Consider the following 25,852-nt stretch of genomic DNA (forward strand, 5'->3'; position numbering starts at 1 on the left):
TGTCGATGTCGATGAGGTGCCGATGACGATGACGATGACGATGACGATGACGATGCTGGGGTTGGAGGGGGGATTTGTTTGCTGTCGATGATGTCGTCCGAGTTGCAGCCGTTACACACACAGAGAGAAAGAGAGAGAGAGAGAGAGAGAGAGAAGAGCTGCGCACAGGGACAAACAAGAGCGCGGGCGTGACTCGAGGCCGGAGGAATGCAGAGAGAGCCCTCAGACGCAGCCGAGGGGCATGGCGATGATGAATGGGGGAGAAGCTGGTCGTCGGTTTGCTGGGGAAGAAAGCAGAGCTAATAGGGCTAAGATAGTTGGATAGGTAGCGGGCGATCCAGGGTCCAGGATATTACAAGTACCTTGAGTACCTACGTAGGTATGTATGTACCTTGGTACTAGCAAGAATTAAATCAAGACGAGGGAGGAATGATTCTAAAGGACCCTTGGTTTTCTCTTTCTTAACAATAATGGAAATGTCTCATGAGAAGCCGTCAAGAATGCGCAGCTCGTGATTTTATGTTTTTTCGTCTTAAGGCGATGAACAAGCTTGAAGTAACTACCTTAACAATCTGGGAGCTATGCTACCCTAGGTAGTTGGAAGGCGAAGAGGCGGGACGAGGGGGGCGAAAGTCATTGACATGGGCACTTCGTGCTACTGATGGACCACACGAGCTTCTTTTCCCTTCTCTTCTCTCCATACGTATGATCATCCATTTCTTTCTCTCTCTCTCTCTCTGTCATCCGAGAAATCTTCCAACCAAGCACCAACCAAACACACTTATGCTGGCAGACGTTAGACGTCACGAGAGCCCAACCCCACGACCCCCGTATTCCTGCCATCAAATCACAGCGCTGTTTCTCTTCTTCTTTCATCTTATTCGAGATTGGAAAAAAAGGCTCGCTTAATACGAATTAGACGGATTGGGGTTATCTCCAGTCATCATGACAAGCAGTACCTATATGACTCTTACTTTGTGCCTTATGCTTTTGTAGCGTACCTATAAACTGGTGCTCAAGCTGAGACAGGCTTGTATTATTACCACTACCTTAGTCTAGCTCCCCAGCGTCTTGAAGCCCAACTGCGTGAGAAATGAGGCCCGAGACTTCTCCCCATTGAAAAGCATTGGGTGCCGATTGAGCAACTCCAGACGGCTGCCTGCCAGGCACTCATACCATACTCATCATCCAGGTATTCACCGTCACCATCAGGCATAAAGCACAGTCATCACTCTCACTATTTCACATGCAAGTCCTTCACCTTGATACGCATCTGCAGACGTCAACACTCATGACAAGCACCCCCCACATCTTCCTCAAATCACACACCCACCAGTCGGTATAAACGAGTTCACGCCAACACCTTTTACCTCCGCTCCCATCATCATCATCCAGCCTTAGCACCCAACTGAAGCATCCAATGAAACAATCACACATACAAGGCGCATCTCTATCCTATCAATTAGTACCTCCGTGCCCATCCTCAGAGTCATAATCCTCAGTAGCTACGTCAAGAGAATGCCCACACTCACCATCTTCTTCACATGTGCCTCCAAGCTGTCAACAACACACATATCCCACCCACCATTCAGTAAGAGTATTAAACATACTATCATCACTAGCAATGATCCTCGCATAGGCATACATCTCTGGTCAAGTTACCTCTACTCAATCAATTGCATGAACCTTTTCAGATAATATCCCTCTCCCGCCGCCCTCTCATGAAACGCAGCACATACGCATTGCTCTCCCTCCTCAAACACCCCTTGACACAACCCCCAAACGCACCCAATCACAATCACACAACTTTCACATGAGGTATAATCACAAAGCAAACGTATAGAGACAAAGTCTATGCCTCATGAGAAGGCAAGGCAAAAAGAAGATTAATAACTATAAAAATCGGTGCTAGGTATGGATATCATCATTCGGACCCAAATCCCCTTCTAAGACTCTTACACAAAAAAACAAAAATGAAAAAACGCCCGGGTCGTCAAAAAGAGATCCAACACTAAAGAACAGAAAAGGCACAAAACTTTCCTTTCCATCAAGGGCTGCCAACAGTAAGAAAAGGCCAGAAAATCATAGCCCAGAACCCCAGCCCTCGTGCCACTTTTGAGACGAGAAGAGAAAAGAGGCAGAAATAAAGAAAACGCCACCTGTCAGAGCTAGAGGCTCCCTATCCTGCCCGCTCTTGTGTCATGACACGCCAATGCCATGCAAAACCGAATCCAATGTACTGCTCCATCCTGGTAATTACCAAATTACCAAAACGCCCAAACCAAAAAGAAAGAAAAAAAAAGCCAAAAATTATCATTACTTTTCTTCACCCCCTTATTTCATCCCCTTTTTGCAGAAAGGACGCTTCCTCCTTGGAATTGCCCTAGGCAAAACTATCCTCTGCGTACCACTGGCTGAACTTCACCAATACGCCACACTCTTCAGCAGGTCCCTATGCAGTGCTGATGGACGGCGATGGAGCCGCTCCGTGGTGTTGCTGTTGCTGTGCGGATTCAGACTCGCCAACCAGCGTGTCCTCCAGCTCGGGTACAAGCCCATCGTCAATGAGCCTCTGCAACAGCACGTCTTTGGCCAAAGTCTTCTCCCTCACAATGGCCAGGCCGTCCAGCCTGCGGAGGCGCTTGCAGCTAGCAACGTACACCACCTCGTGGAGACGACGACGTAGCCTCGTAGTCTCGTCCAGGCGCTTGCCAAAAGTCTCGTCTCGATCCATGTCCGCGTCTGGCATCACAAACGAGTCGGCGCTGCCCATCTTATCCGGGCTGATGAGCATCTGGACCGGGGGATAGAAGCCCTGGGTAATGGGGTTGTCCCGCAGATCCAGTTCCGTGAGATGAGGAAAGTCGGTCAAAAGCTCCGTCACCACCACCGTGTCTGAGAGTCGGTTCCCCGCCGCGAGCAGCTTCTTCAGTCGCGGGATGAATCGCAACGACGACAGATCCCGAATGGCGTTGAAGTTGAGATTCAGCGTGCGCAAGTTCGGCATCAGCTGCCCACACTCGTCGGGCAACACCTCCAGCCCGCAGTTTGCCAGCTCCAGGAGCTGTAGGTTGAGGAAGTCGGCCTGGAGCTGGAACGAACCCAGGTAGTTTCCAGACAGGAACAGCTTGCGTATCTCACAGGCACTGATCAAGAAACTCAGATCAAGCGGCGCGTCGCCCCGCTGTTCTCGCAAGGAAAGGCTGTCCATCCGGCGGACGTGGCGGAAGCCAGAGATGTGGCTGATGCGGTTCCGATCAGCGTGGAGCGTCTGCAGACTACCCAGGTGCCGAATGTCCAGGTCTTCGATATCGTTGTCGCTAATGTCGAGCTTCCGCAGCGTCTTGTTGACCTTGTCAAACACGAGCGTCTCAAGGTGATTGTCGGAGACATCCAGATGAGAAAGCGAAGGCAGAAGGTGAAGACCTTTGACCGACGATATCTTATTCGAGGCCACGTCGAGCTCCGTCAAGCGCCCCCACTCGATGTTGGAAAAGTCAAGCTCCTCAATCAGATTGTTGCGTGCTCTGAGAGAGAGCAGGCCATCGTGGGTATCCAGCCCATCAAGGCTCGTCAACAGATTGTTATCTGCCCGCAAGCTCCGCAGGTGAATGAGTCTCTTCAACGCCGACAAGCTCTTGACTTGGTTGTTGGAAATGTCAAGGTACTGCAGGTGGATGAGATGGTCCCACGATGTGAGCTCCGTCAGCATGTTGTTCGACACCTTGAGTTGCCGCACGCCTTCGGGAGTGCCCTCCAGATGCCCCAGTGAGTTCTTCGACACGTCCAGCGTGGTGATTCTGGAGCAAAGCTTGTTGAGGCCGTGCAGGCTGGTCAGCTGCTTGTCCTGGAGGGTGAGAGAGGTCATATCCTCCCAATACGGCTCGTGTGGCTGCGCCTCGGAGAGCTTCTCCACAAGGGTGCGCAGCGTCATGGACATCACCTTCTTGGACCCGTCGCCCGTCGCCATTCGCCTCTGTCCCATGACGTAGCTCACCTCGAGCCCAAACGACTTGTCGTGATTGTTCATGGAGAATTCGGACAGCGGGCTCAGCGAGAGCTTTCCGACGTTGCGGCCAATCATGAGACTGTCGTCGGCCTTGAGCGAGACGGCAGCGTGCGCCGGAGTGCTCATGAGGAAGCCAAAGCCCGAGCCGCCTTCTAGCGATTTGAGACTCATCATCGTGTTGTCGCCGATGAAGCTGAGGTGGCGGTCCTTCTGAGCTGGTGTTTGCTGGTGCTGGCTCCGGTTGCGACTCTGATTCGGCAGTTCCACCGTGCTCTCCTCATCCTGCTCGTCAATCCGCGAGACCGGCCTAGGCGTAAACTTGCCTGTAGACATGGACGTGGCGCGGATGGTCCGCAGAGGGTCTGGCGTAACTACCTTCGCGCCGCTAAACTGAGCTGCGTGGAGCGGAGGCGACTCGGATGATTCACCGGGCACGGGGTCGTCTTCCAGGCCTTCTATATCCTCAGGAAGCACGCCCAGGATGATCGAGGCAATGGGCGACGTGAACGATATCGTAATGTTGCGGCGCTTCGACGACAGCCCATCGCTGCTCGTCTTGGCCTTGAGAACAGGCAGGCGGCTCCCTCCGTCATCAGCACTCTTAGAGCCCTCACCAGGCTGGGCATCGAGCTTCTCAATCTCCCCCCTGGCCCTTGCCGCCACCTCGGGGTCAAGTGGCTCATACGCCGCGAGAGTCGTGTAACTCTTGAGTGAGTGCGTTTGGGCCGAGCTGTGGCGAGACGTCTTGCCCTTGCTGCTCGCCATGTCTTCGCGGCCGCGAGGGGTCTGTTTCAGATGCTGCATCTCTTCCGTCATGTCAACGGACAAGTCTGGGATGTTGGCAAACGGATCTTCCTCGCTGTCGTCGGACCCTGAGTTGTGGGATTTCAGAGAAGCCTTGGAGTCCTTGTTTCGAATCCAGATATTGTTCTGCTTGTCCAGATACATGCCGCCAATCTTGTCCGGAATCAGGTGGGACACGCTCTCGGGGGCAATCATCTTTCGCGATTCAGAGCCTCGAGACGAAGAGGTGGGAAACAGGTGGCTGGTGGAGCGAGCAGAAGCGCTGGAGAACAAGTCATGAACCGGGCTCGTCGTTTCACTCGCAGAATCATAATTCGAACCGCCGCCGCCGCCCCCACTGGATCGAATGCGGCTGGCTCGGTCTACCATGCGTTCAACCTCTTTGGCCGCGCGAATTGCGTCCTTTGCGAGGCCCATAGACCTCATTGACGAGGAGATCACATCACCCATGTCGCTCATCTCCTGGTACTTCTTGAGCCGTTTCACCAGCTCGGGGTCCTCTTGCTGTCGGGCCTGTCTGGGGATCGGCTTCCCGTCTCGACTGGGCGGTCGCGAGAAGGGCTCGGCCGTTGATCCGTCGGATTCCTCCATTGTAGCATTCTGCGAGGCAACCCCGGCCTCCAACTCGGATTCCTCAAGACTGGATAGCCCGGGCTGACTGACCTGGTTGCGGATCATGGCCATGATCTGGGCAGCTTGATCCACAAAGTCCTGTGTCCGTATAGACGGCTTGCGCTCGCCAGTGGTACCGGGGCTATCTGGTTCATCCTCTTCCTGGATCGACGACCTCGTTGGCGAGCGGCGCGCCCTCCCTTGAGAGACGTCATCCTGAACTGACTTTGAGGTGTGAGCGGAAGAATGAGACTGGCGCCTGGACAGTCGTTCTGCATCTTTGAGATCGATGGAGTTTGAGCGCTCCGCCTGAGAGCGCCTCCGCGATTTGGAGCCAGGGCGAGGCAGCTTTGGCACGATTGACTTGCGACCGTCGCTGCCGAAGGCTATATCGGAGCGATGGAGCGTTCGGCGACGCTTTGGTGTCGGATGCTTGGAGGGAGACGCTCTGGGCCGCTTGCCTTCGGACCCGTAATCCCGCTTTGCGGCCCAGGACTCGTCGTAGGCTTCATCCTGCGAGCTGACGGAGTTGGCTGGCGAGCTAGACATGGAATCGTATTCTTCAGCATCAGCATCGACCGAGGGAGTCTGCGAACTGCTCTTGCGACGGCTCCTGTGCACATGCAGGGAAACGTCGTCATGGAGCCACGATGACGGGGGGACGAGTTTGAGGGGTCCCTTGGCGGCCAAGGGAGGATGCAATGGAGTCGTCTTCTCCTTGAAAAGGAGGCTGGAATGTTCGGCGGGCGAGTGAGACAAGTCGTTGGTGAATTCATACCCTTCCAGTTCACCAGCCCCAAAATGGCTGACATACCTCTGCGCCCCGGAGCTGCGGTCAACTCGTTTCTTACTCGGGTCACGGCTGGGCGTGGAAGGCGAAATGTCTCCTCGCGAGTTCATGCCAGACAAGCTCTCTTCAAACTGACTGATGCGTCGCAGCAAGGTCTGGTTGGTAAACGTGTCGTACGGCCCAAACAGCTTCAGGGGGCTCGTGCTGTTGGACTGGTTGCTCGTTTCGCGGAGTTGCCTCTTGTCAGGGCTTGGAAACGGTGCGTTTGGCACGTTAGGGCTATCGAAGAAGGAATTCATCACGTTCGAATCGGCGTCCTGGGTCCGGAGCGTTGGAAACTGTTTCGGCGTGCTTGCCTGCAGAGAATCCTCAGGCAGCATCTCGGACCAGTCCTCGCCCAAATCAGGACTCAGACTGCGGTGCTGCAGTGACCCCTCAGGTGAATCATTGCTTCCGTATGAGGTGTCAAAATGATATTTGATCGAAGAATCGTCGCCGGCGTCGGATTTTGGAGGTTTCGCCTCCACTGCGCTGTCGGAGGCATTGTGCGAAGGATCCAGAATCATCTGATTGAGCTGCAGTCTTTCGAGTCTCTCCCGCAGCTCTTCCGTCGGCATCTCCAGGGGGGTGAACTCGACCCTTCCGTCCTCGTCGCTGCGCTTGCCGATCAAGATGGGGCTGAAGTCTTCGTTTCGCGTATAACTCTGGCCACTGGCTTTTCGAGATACGCCTTCAACCAAGGAGGGGATGTCGAGGTAGCTGCCCTCTTGAGCGACTGCGCCTTCGTCTTGCCTAACCTCTTCCTGCTCTTCCTCTGCTTCAGGCCCTCGGGAGTCTGTTTGCTTGGCCTCGTCTTCTCCCTCTTGTTTCGTGGAGTGAGCGGAGAGATTGACGGGGCTATCACTGCTCAGAAGCGATGCGTCTGAGTGGTCGTTTTGGTCATCCTCAACGTTGAGCTTGTATTTGATCTCCCGCGGGGGCCTCCTAGGGCTCGGACTCGGTGTGACCTGGTTCGGGGAAAATTCGCCGTCCTCCTCGTCAGCGTTCAGCTCCTGGTCGGGGTCAAAGGTATTCGTCGGGTTGTTTTGCCCTGGCGGGCTCGATGGCAAATCGGTGTCGTATAAATCTGCAGTGGCGGGGGATTCGAGGTGTAGAGAGTTGAGATTGGGGAGCGGCGAACTGGGCAGAGGAGAAGGGGGTTCGAAGTTGGGCGATGGAGACTCGAGGTTGGGGGAAGGAGAGTCGAGGTTGGGAGAGGGCGAGTCGACGTCGGCTTCGCTTGACGGCGGCGGCTTGAACATGTCCTGCAGGCCAACAGCCGCCGAGCTAAAGAGGTCGCGCTGCTCGCCATATTCAAGCTTGCCGTGCACCAATCGTCGCTTCCACTCGGGCGTCTCGGATCGCCCGCGGGCGGCAGGCGTTCGCTGCCGGGCGTTCTTGTGCACCACGACGGAGCCCGTGGTCGAGGAGAGGGAGCGCCCTACGTGGCCCTTCTGCGACGGCTTGCGATCCTTTGCGAACTTGAGCAGGCGCTTCTTGGGCGACTTGTTGTCTTCGGAGCTTCGGTCGCCCTCGAGAATCGTCATGCTCTTGTCCTGCGGCGGCGGTGCAACTACGCCGGGATGCCTCCAGCGCGGTATGCGACTCGGGGTGATTTTCGGCGACGGCGTCGGCTGGCTCTTCTTGGTCGACTTGACGAGGGGAAGCGGCGCGGGCGAGGATCCTCGCTCCGACACCCAGTCCTCGGTCAGCGAGTCCAGCCAGGCGTGCGACGACGACATGGTGACGGCCGGTAGAGACGCTGCTGACAGGGGATGAGATGCTCACGCCATAGATGGAGGTGCTGTAGAGATACTGGACAAAGGCTATGCGGGGTCCGCGTCGAGGCAGGGGGAGAGGCAGAGCGGCGGCAGAGGCAGCAAAGTGAGACAGGTTGAAGCTGCTGGCGATGCGCGCGCACTGCCGTCTGGGCGCGCAGAGGGAAGAAATACTCGGCGCAGTCGGGGCGCGGACACGGCCGAAATGGCGGCGTCAAATGTCGGCAGAAGATAGCTGTATAGTAAGATGCAGGCTGAAGATGCGGGAGCTGGTCGCATGGGAGCGCATGCAGGGGATTCGGTCGGGAGGCGTCGTTAACGGTACTGCTCCGTACTTGTACATACGAGAGGGAAGCGATGATGCGCGCGGTCTCCAACAAGTGGGAAAACAACAGGGTTGCTCATTGGCCGTGCGAGGGGTTGCCCTGACAACTGTGCTCGCACATCACGTGCAAGCTCTCCGTACTTTACGGTACTGCAGTAGGTACCTAAGGTAAGGTACCTAGGTACCTAATATGACAGATGGAGCGAGACAAGGCTATGATAGATGAGGTAAAGAGCTCTAAGATTGCCGGAATCTCGCCAGTCTTAGCTGTCATCTAGTTTGCGACCCATCGAATAGAGAACTTGACGTATTATTGGAAGTCCGTGCTGGATCATCAGGTTGATAGTACTACTCCTTTTCATGCAGTGTCCGTACCGTACCTTATGTATCCCCTATATGCACAGCAGGCAGAAAAAGGAGTAGTACTAAGGTAGCTGATGCAGCGTACATGTACCTTAGAGACAGGTAAAGTGCTCCATGCATGGATGCTTCCATTGCTGCAGCTCGCCAGCCATCAGGGAGGGCTCCGCTCTTTACGCGGGCTCACGTGACCGCGCGGGACGCGTCTTTCGTCATGGGCGGATCGCGCCAAAGCGGGCTAAGCCTAGGTAGAGCTTGCCTGACCGTAACTCACCTTGAGGCTCGAAACAGTTCTCATCTCACGACCGCTCTCAACTGCCCTCGGCTGCCCTCAAGCTGCCCTTGCGTCAACCAGTGTCGCCCCTCGACCAGCCTGGAGTGAGACGCAGATGAGGGGCTTCTCTCAATCCCTTGGCTCGGCGCCCGCGGTGTTGTGAGCCTCTTGATGCCGCACGCATCCCTTCGATAACCCGTTGATGCCTCAGCACCACCACCACCATGGCCGCGACGGTGCGAGGAGGCTCAATCTATTGCGAGGCGGTCCTCCCACCGGAAGACGTCTTCTTTGAGGGTTCCGAGGACGAAGACTACGAGAATGCAGCGGAACGGAGGAAGAGGTACGAGGCTGCCGGGCAGAAGTTCCTCTCTGGCAGCGTCCCATTTCTGCTGTCTGCGAGCTTGAAGGGCCCCTTTGACGAAGCGTCTGGCTGGGTCAATCCGTGGCGGTCAAAGAACCGCACCGCTCATCCGCAACCCCGACTGGAGTCCCCAAACCTGGCTTCTCAATGCACTCATCCGACGCGGCCTGTAACGTCTGCCTCTGTCGAAACGCAGGCCATAGAGGTTCTCAAAAACGCAGAGTGTGCCCTTCCCAGTCCGGAAAGCCTTAAGCAGGCTCCCTTCACTGCAACGCCGTCACGGCTCCGAGGCAAAGTCGCTGTTGAGGATGGCTGGGGAAATGACATGGCGTCTCTGACGTCGACCAAAAACGACACTGACCCCTGGGTTGCGAGCTCGCCGTCACGGAAGCTGAGGAAGAAGAGATCAAAGTCATCCATTGGCGTGAGCAGCGCATCGAAAAAGCGTCGGACAACTAGATCAGAGGAGATGGACATTAGCACTCCCACCACCCCAGGACGTCGGGCTACAGCATCAAATTCTGAGGAGCAACGCACAAATATCAAGGATGATAAGAGTGATTCCATCTATGCTCATATCCGGGAGCTTACTTCGAAACTTCCAAGGCAAGGCCATTCGAGCGACGAGGATATTCTTTCTGATGACGACGACAGTGAAGCTTTCCTTACCAGTCAATCAGTCGCTTCGCCCTCAAGAAAGCTGGCTCTGTCGCCCTGGAGAGTCTCGCCCAACGAGCCAGTGCGACGAAGATTGAATCCACCCTCGTCTTTTTCATCTCCACCTCCTCGGTCGAGCTTATTTGGAGCGCTGTCTCCCGTCTCCATGTCTTCGGCCCAAACTCCCACTAAGCGGGCGCTTCCTCCAGCCTCATCGCCCGGCCGCTTACCATCTATGACTGGGCTATCCCCATCCAGAACCCCAACACGACGCTCGCGCATTCCCGACCAGGATATGCCCGATGCGGATGATAACCATGGCGGCGGTGCCAACGGCATTATATCGAGGGCAGAGACCCAATCACAGGAGCAGGAGCTCCCGTCGCTCAAGCCTCTTGATACATACGACGTGGATCATACCAACGACACTCCAGATCTGGATTCCCGTGCAGCTACCGCTTCACGTTCTAATCGTGAAGAGCCTGCATCAACTCCAGACGAAGCAACCACATCCCGCAGCGCCCAGGATGATTCCATGCGCGGTCAGAAAGCCAGCCACGAAAAGATCAATGCTCACATCAAGCCAATGCGCGCCACACCACCTCGACAAGTTACACATCCCATAATATACGATGAAGCTGAGGGGGTCAACCGCCCGTCTCCTAGCACTAGCATTATTACAGCTCGATCAAGTTCGCAACAGCCGGCTAAGGGTCAGAATGAAGTTACCCAGTCTTCCAGGGACTCCAAATTTGCAAAGACCAACGGATTTCCGAAGTCGTCGGCTCTTCAATCCTTGAGCCCTCGAAACGGTAGGATCAACTCGCGGCCTGCGCTAAAGAAGGCTGTGCGGTCTTATATGTCGTCGCCGCTCAGGCCATCGGCATCCAGCGCAAATAGATCCCTCTTGCACACGGAAAATAGCCAGCAGTCAAAGGAAAATGTTGAGACCAAGGAGGCAAATGAGACCTTGTCACCGCCGATAAGAAATGACAACATCACAACATCACAGCCGACTCGGGACGAAGTACTCGCCACCTCAACTCCCGAAGCTGATTCAGCCAAGGTCGACAAAACCCAGGAGTGCGATGTGGCTCCCGATGCTGCATCTTCATCAACTGCCTCGCCTTCCAGCCTTGCGCCATCGGAAGTCATCCAGCCTACAGGGATGGAAAATACAGTCCAAGGCCATGAGTCTTCTAACGTACCTGGATCGGTAGAGCCAATTGTTGTTCGAGAGGAACTTCCCACCCAGCCTAGGCCATCTATTTCCACGACAGACGCAGGTCCGGGCACGCCTGCAATGCAGGCATCCGGAGACACGTCAGAAATGCCAGATGGGTCTGACTCAACAGGCCCTATGACTGATGTCCGTGGCTTCACGCAGGAGCAGCATGAGCAAACACTCGCCCCTGTCGACTCCGGCGAAAGTCTCGTCCTACCACCGCAAAGCGTCGAAACACACCAGCCGCCCTCTGAAGATATGCCTCCACCCTCCAGCGAGGTTTTGAAGAGACCGTCCACGCCGGAGCCGCAGTTTGCCTTTACGTCCTTTTCATCATTCATGTCGCCTTCTCCCAGCCATGGCCGCCAGGTCCGCTATTCCTGGGATGGGGTGCCGAACGGTATCGGTCCTACCTCACGAGGCATCCTCCTCTCTGGCAAAAAGGGTGCATCGGGAAGCACAGCTTCCAAGAAACGGGTCTCCTGGGCTCCCTTGCCGCATGAAGAGACGGCCAGCGCCGGCGAGGAGGTTTCGTCGGAGACGAACACGTCATCATCGCCGTCACGAGGCAGGGAGCGAGCAGTTTCACCACCTCCGCCGCCGTCTACCGGCCTCGCTTCTGATTCGCTCGAAGAGAGAGACATGAAGTTCAGTCACCACTTTGCAGCCGTGGCTGACCGTTGCAAGGGCACACAACTGCAGAGTGCGCCAACCGCATCGGGAGATGGATCCTGCAGCCACGGCCCGGAGTCCCCCGTTACTGCAGGAAAAATCGCCAGCTGGGCTGAGATCACAAACAGCCCCCAAGTGAACCTGCAAGAGGCGGAAAGGGGGGCTGCAAAGTTGACTGGTGGATGGGACGGCGGCGAGGAGTCCACAGACATTGTGGAGGACATTTTCAACGAGATGGACGACTTTTTGCAGATCTGGGATGTCGACGCGGAGCTGAAGGAGGCGCGGAAGGCGGACAAGGCCCGGGCTGCTGGCGAGAAGAAGCAGGATGAAACCATGCCGGAGGTTGATATGGGCATGGACGTGGACATGGACGCGGGCTTTACTCCGCAATTTTTCTTCTGAGCCCCATCTTCACAAATGGGAAGGGATTCTGTTTCTATTTTCCCAACTACACGACATTAGGGGAGTCATGATACCATCTACTTGTCATTGAGCATAGCGTGCCGGCATTTACGTTGACGACATCCTTTCTATCTGGTTCTCACCGTCATCTTTCTCTCGGCTCGAATATCTGGTCATTCTATGAGAAAGAAATGTGTTACCACATGTACATTGCATCGAATCAAGCCAACAAAAAGACATGCTTTCGTATCTTGCCCTCTTCTTCAAGGTTTCTACCTTTTTCACATGTCTCAAAGTCTGCAGACCACATTGGGTTTTCTTCACGCTACGTGGAATAGGAATCCAATTATGCCTCTTAGTCTCTCTAGTGTACATTATCCGAGAAACTCTGAGCAGAGACAAGGGGCCCTGGTAATGCATTGTGTGGTTTTTGGAGGTGGGAAACGGCTGGGGGCCTGTTTCATGCCTGCTATACGAAGAGCATGTGCATATGTGCGTGCGTAGATAGATAGGTAGCTAGGGGGTAGCTTCAAGAGTGGTACTATATACAGGTAGGCAATAATATCGAAGTAAATGTAGCCCGGTTTCGCTGTGCTTTTGCATCACTGAAAGCGGCATCTCGGCAAAATCCACGTTATACTGGGATGAATGCCGGTTGTGAAGCATCTGTGTAATGAGCCTTTTGTAAGCTTGGGCAACGGATTGGACGGATTCAGGCTTTCCGCTTGTCTGATGCATGTTTTGTTTGTCACAATGTGGTTGATTCCCATGATTTTGTGTGGTTGTGTGGTTGTATCTGTTTTGCTATACCGTAGGTAGATAAGGGTCAATGTTGGGAGACGCACTCAAACTCGTCATGGCCTCGACACTGCTGAATATCAGCACATCGGACGACAACCAGCACCACATTCTACAGCTTCTTTTATTCGCAGTCTCTTTCCTTCTTTTTCTCTCTTGCCGGCTCTCCCCCCTCCTTTTTTTTTTTTTTAATAAAAGGGCCATAACCTATTAGGTTTCGACCGCCCCGTCACATTTTACAGGGTAAGCCAAATCTAAGCACATGAACCAAGCAAAGCTAAAAAGAGAACTCCCGTCACTTCTTACAAGTTTTTACTTAAGGTACATAGGTATAATGCGCAGAATGGGCACTTACATTAACAACATCAACCCACGGTAGCCCCAAATCGAAAGGCGGAAAAGTGCCTAGAAAAGAGGAGCCTGTTGCTGCCCTGCATATGACGACAAGCCAACAGAAATGGCGTCCATACACACATATCACTCTTGTCGCAACAAAGATAAAAGATGGAGTTTGTGTTGCTGCAGTGGGCTTCCCCCCAACCCGCCCTCCCTTGCTCCGGCATAGACGGCTTTTTTTTGGGTCCAATGGGTGTGGGTGGACAAAGAACGTGGCTTGCTTGCTTTGCTGGCGCGAGGAAACGCTGCTTCATCCCGAAGGGGGCCCTTTTCCATCTGCCGCCTTTCTTATGTACATACATACTCGCTCTCATGCCTCACTGCCCGCTTGCTGGCATTTGGCATTTAATTAGGCTATACAGTACTTACCCCTACTACCTAGGTACCGGATGTGTCCCCTCTCCCCCCCTTCTCCAGGGGATTCAGGGGTTCCCTCGTCGGATAATGTCCCTTGGAGACAGAATGTGGTGGGAGAATGTCACCTAATGGACGGGAGGATCTGTCGAGATGAGCACATGTATGTAAATCGTCCGTATGGGGCCATGCTCCCGGTTCTCAAAGCTCCCACCTCTTGTGGACCGACACACATGGGAAAGCCGGCTCTTGATGGCAACCTCGTGCTTCGCACACATTCGCCGGATAAGCTGCAGGCAAATACTTATCCGAGTGAAACTCTAAAGCGAGCAAGCGCTTGGTGACGTTGCAAGAGGCACGAATCCGACAAGGGAACGGCATCTGACCTCAGGAGGGCGCAACCTGTTACGACAAATGAAGCAGGAGGCCAAATGTTGATTTGGTTAACGCAGATCCCCCAGCCGGTCCATTTCGACCTGTCTCCTTTCTCCAGACCTGAGGGGGCATGCATAGGTCCCGGCCATCCTAACCCTAACTGACGTCCAGCGTCACCAGAGTGTCCCCCATGTGGTGTCGTTTGTTATGTGAGAATCATACCAAAAGACACTCCCCTTGGATGGCTGGTGAACCCAACTCCGTCTCATTGGGCTTCGTGTGCAAACGCTATTTGCGCACGATGGTATGCGTCTTCACACGTGCAGGAGACAGCGCAACTCTGCCCACCAACACCTCTCGTGAGAAAGTCAACCAAGCGACGTGGCTGCGTATTCCACCCACGTGCCCGTGAATCGCTAATCTCACCTAGAACCCAAGGTCTAGATGCCCTGCCTCTTGGTAGTCTGGGGGCAGCTCGACGCCTGAATGATGGTCGTTTCTGACTGCCTAATCCGGTTCCGAGGAATACCAATCGTAATAAGCCTTAGATGACTTTGAATCCCTGTTGAGATCCAGGAGATCGGGGACACCGCAAGTCCTATGAAATGTACCTGGTGTGAAGCACACGGCACGAAGAGCGCTTGTGCATTGCCTGTCTCTTTGGGTTACAGATGTGTGACGTGGATGATCCAGGATACGTAATGATGCACTGGACGGCATGCACCAGTCAAGCATTGTTGAGGCACACGTGGGAGAAGGAAGAAGACGTCGGTGAGCTCGGCAGCTTATGGAAAAAACCAGGCACCCTGTTCCGAGTTTCATAGAGCCGTCTCGGATTTGGCTGCTTCTCCAGGAACGTTGCTGACGCAATTGTCTGCGAATGGTCGGGCAGTATCTGCAGCGTGGTCGTTCACAGGCTTCTCCGTGGATGAGTAGCTGGTTCGGTTGCCCGGCAGTGGTGAGGCATGCTTGCAGATGCACTCTGCATTGCGATTGGGAATGTGGCGTCACCGGTGAGCTCGCCTGGCGACGCAAAAGTACTGGTAGGCTTCGCAACAGTATGCCGCAACTGCCGTACAACATGATGGGTAGGGCTGCATATCGGCTGTCAGTTTGCAATCGATACCTGGTATCCTTGGACTCTTGACGGCGTGCCCCGGTCGTTGGACCTGTGATGTTGTCTGTTGCTCCAAGCTATGTACGAGACTCTGGGGAAGGCCTGCCTTGCCAAGCAACCCCTTTGTCGTCGGTGACAGAACAGGTTGTAGGTCGGACTGATGGGCGTCTTTTCCTGTTCCACGTGGGCTGGAATGACGTCCAAGCTTCTGGAACACGACGATAGGCGGTGGAGTTGGCAATAAGCTTCGCACCCCCGTGCCAGCATTGATGAATGCGCTGTAGCACGCCGAACAACCATTGGGAAGGGGGGGCCAGCTGAGGTAGCCTTGATGAAGCAGCTGGTTTCCATCTTGTTCTGTTCCTTGTGAAGCAAGGCAATGCACTGGACAGGTGGAATGTCAATGACACTGCGGGTCTGAAACAGCGAGGAAAGAAAGAGGCAAAGCCGTCAACAACGAATCATCGAGATCGGTTGATGCCCTTGGGCACCTGCGCCATCAAGCCACGTCTTGTCCTAGTGCTGCAGTCAACTCTTCCCAAGCCCAAGCTAAGCCGGGTTGCTAGCCATACCGTAGGTGTTAGCGGCAGTCAAGGGAGAAGCTGGAGGTGTAGCACTAACAACTTTGATCCTCCGTACCTGGCCATCGTGTGCCTGATAAGCTCAAAGCAAGTTGTGCGTTATCTGCGAGCTGTTGAGCTCCGTCAGCAGGCCGGCGAGCGGCTTCGTATCACAGCGAGCGCAGGTAAGACAAGGGATTTGCGGTCCCGCCAAGCGGCTCCGGAAGTGGCCCAAGGGTTCCGCGACTGCTGGGGGGCCTCATCTGGCCTGGAGCACCTGCTGGCGAGTGTCCTGGAGCCGGGGAACACGGGAGAGCGTCATGGCTTGCTCGTGTCTTTTCTTTGTGGTTTGCGTCGTGTTTGTTGGGGGCTGGTTCGCTGGTGGAGGTCAGTGGACGTCGACCGCTGTTCCGCAGACGGGCTGCATGAGCCAGAAGCCGACGCGTGTGACTGGCTGCGTTGCACGAAGAAGAGGGCCGGCAGCATGTGTCTCGCCTGGCGCTCACCGGTGCTTTATCTCTTGTGTGTGGGCTGCAGCTTTGGTGTCCGGGTTGTGTTGCACAGCAAGAGGAAGAGGAGGCCCCGCCATCTAAGGTATCAGGGCGGTGATGGGTTGGTGACGGTTGATAGCGGAGTGAGTGCCTTAGGCAGTAATGGCAGCTGGTGTCTACTAAGTGCTTGTACACTTCATGTGCATGCATCAGTGACGGAGATAAGGCGACAATTGGACTCGATTGGATGCATTGATGTCTCTGCTGCATCGATTCACTGCCATTGGCCTTATCAGGGCTGTTTCTGGTCCTCTGAAGGCGATGGAGTTTGACAATGGGGGCCCTTTCATTCCTCTGGACAGGTTCCATGTCAGGGAGTAAGGTACCTAAGGTAAGGTCCCTTAGCAAACTTCCAGCAACATCCGATAAGCCGTGGATGGAGTGGATCGAGGCTTTGCGCTGGCTTTCCTGAAGTATGACAACCCAGGACATCAGCAAGCAGACGCCAATGGTATTACTTGACATTCGCAGCTGTTCCAAGCCCTGTGCATCTTTGAAACGATTGCAGTGATACAGACAACCAGATTCACTCCAATGACTGCGTGTCCATGTCCATGTGCGTGCGAGTCGTCAATCCGATCCAGTGGCAGAATCACTCCCAGCGGTCCCTCACTGGCCGCCCGGGCAATTGACGCCCCAGCATGCCCTGCACCTGTAGCGCAGTCGGGCCACTAAGACCCCGCAGCCGCGCCTTGTGCCTCAGCAGCCGCCTCTCACTGCTCTCATCCATCCCGAACATGACATGAACCTACATGTACATACCTGCCCACTGACGGCAGCGCCCCGCCCCTGAGCAGAAGCGCAGTGAGTCTGCTCCAGAATCGAAGCTCCATGTTGCGGCTAGTCGCTGTCATGCAACCTCGAACGTGCTGCTGGGCGGCCGGGGTGATTCGGTGCGAGACACAGGAGGGAGTAGAGGAGTGCCTGTAGCAGCCCGCCTGCGGGCAGCGTTTGAGAGCCCGGCCCCTGTCCCAGTTGGGCACCCGTGGACGGGACCTCAGTACATGTACATGTATGGAATACTCGTACAGCACCCTCAGGCTCTGTAGCATGAGGTCTGGTGCCCTGTAGCAGCCCGTCGGTAGAGAGCCCGTAGCGCCGTCGCCGCCCTGTGCGGGCTCCCTGTGCCTCCCTGTGCCTCCCTGTAAAGCTCGCTGGACGGCACCTACATGGAGGGCTAGCATCGCGCGTCAAAGGGCACCCGACCTCACCTTACCTTAGCCAGGACGTGCATGCAGGTGGCCATACATGCGCTAACAGCCCAGGGCCCCACCTGGCGGCGCGCAACTGAGTTCCCCCATTCATCCATCCTGAAAACCTGGCAAACCGCCTCCCTCCATTTTCAATCCCTCCGCAACCTCCAGCTCACGGCCTGCTGCCAACCGTCTGCCCGCGAATCAAGCCTCCCACGCAGACGCTCTGCCGCGCCAGATGTCCTCCCCATGTCCAGCTCGCCTTCTCACGCCGAAAATGCCGCACCTGCTGCGCTGCTGATCGCCCACGCCCACGCCCACGCCCATCCCCATGTCCAGCGCCAGCCCGACGGACAGCCGCTGCCGCTGCAAGACGCCCACGTCCACGCCCACGCTGCAGCTGCAGCTGGTGACGCCCCCGAGGCCGCAACTGGCGATACTACTACTACTACTACTACCACATGCACCATGGGGGCCAACACCTCTGCCAGCAGCAGGACTGAGGCCACACCCCCGACCCCGGACACTGAGGCCGCCGTCGCTGCTGCCAGGGAGGGCCTGAACTCAAACCTGGACCCAGACGGGGGCCGCGGCCAGAACCAGCCAGACGGTAGCGGAGCAGACTCTCCCTCGTCTCGTCACCCAGCTGCTTCTGCTCTTCCTCCTCCTCCCCCTACTACCACCGCCACGACCACTCATATAAAGACGACCCCTAGCGCCGCAGCCCGCCAGCGCCAGCACGGCCCTTCGCTGCTTTCACAGGCCTTGGCATCTGCTCGAGGCATCCTCCGTACAAACTCCTCTCCTGACAAGTCGACGAGGCCTGCGCCCACTGCCAGCCCGGCATCTGCTTCCCCGTCAGCCGTCGATACGAGGCCTGTTCGGTCTTCACCCGCCACCCCTTCTACAGAGGCGCGAGATGCATCGGATTACATCGACCTCGACAGTGCCCTGACGCGAGGCGATTCGCAATCTTCCACAATGGCCACGGCGACGACTACCATCACAGCTCCGACGATTCCCCTCACCTCCCCTCTTCCGGTGCGAGACCGTGCCGCTGCCACATCATCGTTCAAAGCCGAGATCTTGTCCCATGCCAACGACATGCTCTTAGAACATCGCGAATTCCTGGACCGAACCCGAGGCAAGGCATCCACATCACTCGACCATGACCCCAAGCCTTCAGCAACGCCACATCACGACCTCCACTTCTCCCACTCGTCTAGCCCCGAGGACTCGATGACGCCGACCAATGGCAGCTACTCTAGTGCTGTGCTGTCCGCCGGCCACTCTACCGATGCAGGGGACGAAACCGATTCACAAGACTCGCGCCGCGAGCATCACACAATGACTGCCACGCCCGAGAAGACGGAGAAGATATGGTCCATTGGCTCTGGCGACGGGAGCGAAGAGAATGGCCTGGTGGAGCAGTCGGTTGCCGAGGCCATCGCCGGGGTTGAACACAATGCACGCAGTCGCAAGTCCAGCTACAGCTTGCGCTTCTTCAAGGAGGGACTGCCGCCCGACGACAAGCCGCGGCGCAAGGACACCAAAAAACATGTGCCGACCATCGATGAGGAGCCCTCGACTTTAACGGAGAAACAGCCACTGGAGCAGTCACACAAAGCCAGCGGCAAGGCCACACAGGCAGCAGACACGAAGCCGCCGGCGATCCTAACCAGGACGCAGTCGTTCCCCATAGGGGTGGCTGACGAGCGGCCTATTGTTGCCTCACCGCTCGAGGAACAGAGCTTCGCCCTGCAGCAGAAACAGCACGCGGAACAGAGTGGCGACAGAGGCTCGGCGCAGCAGTCATCATCCGCCCATCATAGCGAGGCCAAGCTGGAGCCACCGCTTCATGCTGAGGTGGGGCCGGCGACGGACCTGGACGCCGAGGTGGAGAAGCAGCGGCCGTCACATGACTCCGAGGTCGGCGGTCCGCAGCGCCATGCCGGCGACAGGGATGCACAACCGGGCACGGCTGCGGCTGCGGGTGCGGGTGCCGAGGCTGATGCTGCTGCTGCTGCTACTACTACTGCGCATGCACCGGCAGTGACCCAGAGCGATACCAACGCTGCCGGCGCCCGTGCCGAGGCCCAAGCCACCGACGCCAAAGCCTGTCCTAGTTCCCATGTCACCGACAAGGCCCATGCTGACTCCGACGCAGACACCGAAGGCGATGGCGACGGCGATGCGGACGAGTCTGGAGAAGAAAAGATCTCGTCCGCCGTGTTCCATCCGCATCAGGAGCTGGACGACGGCCGCGCGAGCGTGAGTGAGGGCAGTGACAACGAATCGCTGCGGCGGCCGCGGTCGCGCTCGCAGACGAAGAGTCACCCGTGGCTGGTCAAGGCCGACGAGCCTGAGCCCGAGATCCAGAGTAAGGATGAGAGTCCGTATCAGGTGTCACGCGTTGCCTCCCGTGAGAGCCTAGCATCGCGACGTACAGAGGCCCCGGCAGAGGCCCATGTCCCGCCCGAGCCTGCCGTGGACGTCGAGAATGAAGTGAACCAAGCCACCCCTACTCCCAAGCCTCGAGCTGTGACCCATCATGAAGACCATGTCCATGAGCACCAGCACCAGGCACGCCGACCGCTACAAGCCATTGAGCTCATCCCGTATAAGCATCAGGTCGGCGGCCACAACACTCTGTGGCGGTTCTCTCGCCGGGCCGTTTGTAAGCAGCTCAGCAACCGAGAGAATGAGTTTTACGAGACAATTGAAAGATATCATCGTGATTTGCTGCCTTTCCTCCCTCGGTATGTCTTGACCATTCACCAACATGGGGCTGAAGCCCGCAATGTTGCGACGATCCTAAACTTGTTTTGCTTCTACCCTCGCACTGCCCTCTCTGTTCTTGATCGAAACGCTGCAACTCGCCCTCGTTCATCCCCGATGGTTGTCAACGCTAACATGCCCCTTTCTAGGTACATTGGCGTGTTGAACGTCACCTTCCAGAGGAAGCCTCGTAGAAAGAGCACCGTCAAAAAGGACGAAACGGCTGACAAGCGCCAGCCAGAGTCCAATGGCGGCAACGAGGCTGGCCAGGCGACGGCGGCCCCTTCGCGGGTCATCAGCCAATCGCTCTCCAGCTCCAACGTCCCGATTCCCACCGTGACCTTCGACGACAACTGGCATATCCTCCCTCGCAACCTTCTGCAGCCGTCCCCCGCTGTCGACTCGTCGCATCGCCGTAGCGTGTCGCTTAACAAGACTCCGTCCGCGGCGCCCGCCTCGACCGGACCGCCAGTGCGGCCTACCATGGAGGAGCGTCCCAACAGCTGGGGAGCAACGACGGTGAACAAGCGACTGCGCAACGAGGTCTTCAACGACGCGTTCCTGAAGCAGCCCATCGAGGTCCAAAAACATCGTCGGCCGTATCAGCGACCTGTCCCTTCGCCGACTCTGCAGCGGCTGCTCCGCACCAGCAACTCGGACCCCAGCCTTGGTCAGGGAGCGGACAAGCATGCTGCCAATGCGGAGAGCGGGCATCACGCGGCCAGCCCTCTAAAGCCATTGACGCCACTTGTACAGCAGAGGAGCGATTCTGGAGCCCAAGCCGATCAGCAACCAGCCGAGCAACGAGACGACACTGTCGAGGTCAAGGACGTGACGGGTACTAGTGCTCCCGAGCCAGAGACATTGACAACTAACCCCGTGCTGGCCAAGAAGAAGCGCAGGTACTCTGGAAGTGGCCTTCGACGCAAGCCGCAGGATGTGCGAGACTCTAGGGGAGATCTCAAGTATTTTGAGGAAGCGGACGACGTGGGCTACAAGGATGAGGCGGAAATTGGTGGTGAGCGTGGCGAAGGAGTTGCGCTCAAGACTGCTGCTACCTCGGCCAACGACTCTCTTGGAAAGGTGGTTTCGGCTTCTACTTCCACCAACGCGAACACTCCCACTACTACCGACGCAGCCGGCGCTCCGCAGGAGTCTCACTGTGCGGATAATGCGACAGCAGTTCAACAGGCCCTTCAACATCCCTCGGTCGAGTTCGCGCAGATGCCAGTCCTGCGACCGAACAACCCCAAGGAAGCCAAAACGCAGCGCGACCGGGTGGAGTACTTCCTGCTGCTGGAAGACCTCACTGCCGGCATGAAGCGGCCTTGCATGATGGACCTCAAGATGGGGACCCGCCAATATGGCGTTGAAGCGTCTCCTAGTAAGCAGAGGTCTCAACAAGAAAAGTGCCGGACAACGACGTCATATGAGCTCGGGGTGCGCATCTGTGGATTGCAAGTTTGGAATGCCAAGACGCAGACGTACGACTTCCAAGACAAGTACTTTGGTCGAAAGGTCCAGGCCGGCAAAGAGTTCCAGGCAGCTCTCACGAAGTTTCTCTACAACGGCGTTGACCTACACTCCATTCTCCATCACATTCCCGTCATTTTGCGAAAGCTTTCGCAGCTGGAGCAGATTGTGAGCGAGCTGCGCGGCTACCGCTTCTATGCCGCGAGTTTGCTCATGTTCTATGATGGCGATGCGTCAGATGAGGGCGGAGGCTACGAGACGGCCTACGACTCCATGACGGATGCCGCGACAGATACCGAAGAGACGGTCAGAAAGAAGCGGAACAAGCGCGAGATTGACTTCAAGGTGGCCGACTTTGCCAATAGCCTCACGCCGCTGGACAAGGTGCAGGACAAGCCGTGCCCTCCACAGCATCCCAACCAGCCAGATCCCGGCTTCCTCAAGGGTTTGCGCAGTCTGAGGAAGTATTTCCTGCAGATCCAGCGCGACACCAGAGCCGAGCTCGGGCTTGATCCGCGCGGCTGGACTTCGTCCCAGGGCGGTGATATCATGTCCCTGGAGGATGAGGAAGATGAAGGAATGATCAGTGTATAATCTGTCCTCCATAAGAGCTAGCCTGGGCGTGGTCCCGGCTGGTTTTCTCCTTTTTTCTTCTCTCTCTCTTCGTTTGCGTATTTTTTTTTTCCCGCGTTTGACCGTATCTTTCCTTTCCTTTCATCTTCTTTCTCCCCCATTTACTCTTCTACTTTCGGACGACGTACCGTTTATGATTTTCTTTGTCTGCTACGACATATATACCATGCCGGGTGGACGCATGATGATGTTATTATCATTGCTTACACTTGAGCGAATGACGACTCACGAAGCCCTCTTGTAATCCTGAGCACCACCCAGTTACCCCTTGTTCCATCTTACGTCCTTTTCACTCTATTCTACTCTTAATTTGTTCTCCCTTGTCGTCATGGCCAGAGGGAGGATCTGACCAAAACACCAAACTCACTTGTTCCTTCACGCGTCCAGGGCGGCGCAGTCTCCGGCTCTGCATCACCATGCCTCTAGCCTTTAGACGGGCACGCCAAGCGTGGAAATCAGACTGTCTTACTATGTGCTTATTTTTCTTCTTCTTTCTAAATGCTTCAAAGTCTTCTTGGCGGACAGGCGGATGGATGGCACGGCACGGCACGGCACGGCACGGTTATGGCATGGCACGGCAACTGGGCGGATCCTAGGGGCGCAGGTTTCTCTTTTCCAGTCCTTGTTCTGCGGAATTGCTGTTTGTACTGGGCCTGGTTTCGTAACTGTTGTTTCTTTCTGTTATCTGTGTTTTGATATGGTTTTGTGTGTGTTATGGAACGGGACGAGATTGATACTCTAGAGTGGTAGATAAAAATTGACTTGACTGTTACTGAGAATTCATATGTGCGCTCTTGATTGATGGTGAAAGCTGTTAAAGATGACACTGACAAAGAGAGCACTCATTAGAGCAGCTATCTACATGTAGCATCCTGGCAACTAACTGTTCCTTAGATACAGGATGCTACATGTAGCTTGCGATGGATGTATTTCTGCACGCATACATGCAATCTTTCTCCGCATCCTTGGTGGTGTGGATGATAAGCTGCAGCTCGCCACTAATGTCGTGGAGCATCAATCGAACCCCATCTCTATAAACGAGACACTCACCCGACATGCATCTCTCACTGACGACAAACAGACAACATATTCATCCCACTGGAAACCACGGCATCAACGCCACCATCATCGCCATCATATCAAGAAACCGCTTCATCGTTGAGTAAGTAGCACTCCGAAAAAAAAATGGGCGCAGTCATATCCCACCTGCGCGGCATCTACACGTCCTTCACGGCCCTCATCCGGACCCTCTCCGCCCTCAACGCGCGGTACGGCGCGCTTTTGGAGAGGGTCCACGCCGGGCCGTTTCTGCCTGTTGAGAAGCCGACGGAGTCGTTTTGGATGCGGGATCCGCCGTTTCCAGAGATGGGGGACGTTGTTTGGGATGGAGCGCCGTCTGCTTCTGCTGAGGATCGTGAGGGGGGAGGGGTTGGAGAGGATGAGGAGGAGGAGGAGGAGGTGGATGTTGTGGTTGTGGGGAGTGGAATTACGGGTGTTTCTGCTGTCAAGACGATCTTTGAACTGTCTTCGTCTTCTTTGACGAAGCCAGAAGGGCAAGGTAATGACGATCAAAGAGGTATACCAAAGATCATGGTCCTGGAAGCACGCCAGCTCTGCAGTGGCGCGACGGCGCGCAACGGAGGACACATCAAGTGCGCGCCCCACGAGGAATTCGCCCGGCTGCGACGGATGCTCGGCGATGACGAAAGGGCGCGGAAGGTCGTGCGCTTGCAGATGAGGCATCTTTCTGCGCTGAAGGAGGTTGGCGAGAGGATGCCGTGGGGGGAGGTGAGAGAGGTTGAGACGGTGGATTTGTTTCTAGACGGGGATGGGTTTGAGAGGGCGAGGGGTAATGTTGATGAGTTGAGGGGGTGGATGCCGGAGGTGGATGTCAGGGTTTGGGAGGGGGAGGAGGAGATGAGGGAGAAGGTGAGTTTCTTTTTCTCTTTGATGATGTGATGAGGCTTGATGAGGTTTGTTGTATGAGTGAGATGCTTATTCTGAGGGGGTGATTTGTGTAGTTTGGGGTTAATCGGCATGTTGTCGGCGCGATATCGTATCAAGCAGGCGCTCTGTGGCCGTATCGACTCGTCACAAGCCTATGGCACGATCTCAAGACGAAATACCCCAGCCTCACCATCAGTACCCATACGCCCGTCTCATCCATCACTCCCAACGCCTCTCCGACCCATCCCTATACGATTCATTCTCCCCGCGGTAAGATCCGTACCCGACACGTCCTTCACGCAACAAACGCCTACACAGGCCATCTCGTTCCCGCCCTGCGAGGCTGTCTCACAGGCGTACTCGGACACATGACGGCACAGAAGCCAGGGAAGGACTTTTCCCCCGTGTGTCATGGGGGAAGGTCGTGGTCGGTGATGTACGGGACGGGATTCGACTATGTGACGCAGAGACCTGATGGAGAGGATGGGCAGCCGGGGGAGTTGATGCTCGGAGGGGGCTTGTTCCGGAGTAAGGAGGACGGGCTGGATCAGGTTGGGGTGTGGGATGATGGGAGGGTGGATGCGTTTCCGCTGATGCATCTCAGGGGGAGCATGGCTGCGATATTCGAGCCGAGATGGGGCGCGGAGGGGAAGCTGGAGGGTGCGTGGAGTGGGATTATGGGGTTTACGGGGGATATGTTGCCGTTTGTGGGGGGGTTGCCGGTTGGGGTTGGGAATGGGAGGAGGATGAGGGAGAATGTGGGTGGTGTTGGGGATGGGTTTGGGGAGTGGATTGCTGCGGGTTTCAGTGGCGAGGGTATGGTTTGGGCGTGGTTGAGTGGTGTTGCGGTGGGGATTATGATGATGGGGAGGGAGGATGATGAGTTGGTTGAGGGTGAGGGACGGCCTGGGGGGAGGTTGGGAGAGTGGTTTCCTGTGGAGGAGGTGAGAGTTGATGCGGGGAGGTTGAGGAGGGCGAGGTTGGAGAATTTGGCGAATGAGGTTTGAGGGGAGGTTGGTGATGTTGGATTTGAGGGCATCAAGGGGGCGGTAGGTATTATGGTATTAGGCTCTTGGATAGGCACTTGTGTAGGATACCGTAGTTCAGTTCTATATGAGGGGAGGGATAGGTAGGACGATTGTGAGACTGGGGATATGAACCGAGATCCATATCAAGAATCTCATCAAATGAAGCAGGAAATTGCCAAGTTATATGAGTCTCTCCGATGACTTACTTCATAGATACATCAAGCAGATCAGTTACAGCACAAGGTTACTGTCATTGATCTCTTTCAATACTAGTAAGTAATATTGAAAATACTAGACTAATGTTAGAGAAGAGGAGAATATGGCCTATCGAAACA

General features: G+C 55.8%; 4 protein-coding genes across 4 annotated transcripts; 3 read left to right on the forward strand and 1 right to left on the reverse strand.

Moving 5' to 3' along the window:
* Positions 1-2,452: 2,452 nt before the first annotated feature.
* Positions 2,453-7,996, reverse strand: TRIREDRAFT_82153 (uncharacterized protein; the record flags this gene model as incomplete). Its single annotated transcript, XM_006969416.1, has 3 exons — positions 2,453-7,027; positions 7,109-7,313; positions 7,437-7,996. The coding sequence occupies 3 exons, from the start codon at positions 7,994-7,996 to the stop codon at positions 2,453-2,455; spliced, it is 5,340 nt and encodes a 1,779-aa protein (XP_006969478.1).
* Positions 7,997-9,215: 1,219 nt separating this feature from the next.
* Positions 9,216-12,314, forward strand: TRIREDRAFT_112052 (uncharacterized protein; the record flags this gene model as incomplete). Its single annotated transcript, XM_006969391.1, has 1 exon — positions 9,216-12,314. One exon carries the CDS (start codon positions 9,216-9,218, stop codon positions 12,312-12,314), a length of 3,099 nt encoding a protein of 1,032 aa, XP_006969453.1.
* Positions 12,315-20,265: 7,951 nt separating this feature from the next.
* Positions 20,266-22,503, forward strand: TRIREDRAFT_70076 (uncharacterized protein; the record flags this gene model as incomplete). The annotated part of the gene is made up of 3 exons (XM_006969392.1): positions 20,266-20,421; positions 21,706-22,142; positions 22,221-22,503. Coding segments are annotated over 3 exons (876 nt in total), but the record flags the coding sequence as incomplete, so codon positions are not given.
* Positions 22,504-23,727: 1,224 nt separating this feature from the next.
* On the forward strand, positions 23,728-25,496 carry TRIREDRAFT_70092 (uncharacterized protein; the record flags this gene model as incomplete). The annotated part of the gene is made up of 3 exons (XM_006969393.1): positions 23,728-23,919; positions 23,980-24,471; positions 24,564-25,496. The coding sequence occupies 3 exons, from the start codon at positions 23,728-23,730 to the stop codon at positions 25,494-25,496; spliced, it is 1,617 nt and encodes a 538-aa protein (XP_006969455.1).
* Positions 25,497-25,852: the final 356 nt, after the last annotated feature.

This window comes from Trichoderma reesei, assembly GCF_000167675.1.
Source record: "Trichoderma reesei QM6a unplaced genomic scaffold TRIREscaffold_32, whole genome shotgun sequence".
In the NCBI taxonomy this organism is placed as follows: Eukaryota; Fungi; Ascomycota; class Sordariomycetes; order Hypocreales; family Hypocreaceae; genus Trichoderma; species Trichoderma reesei.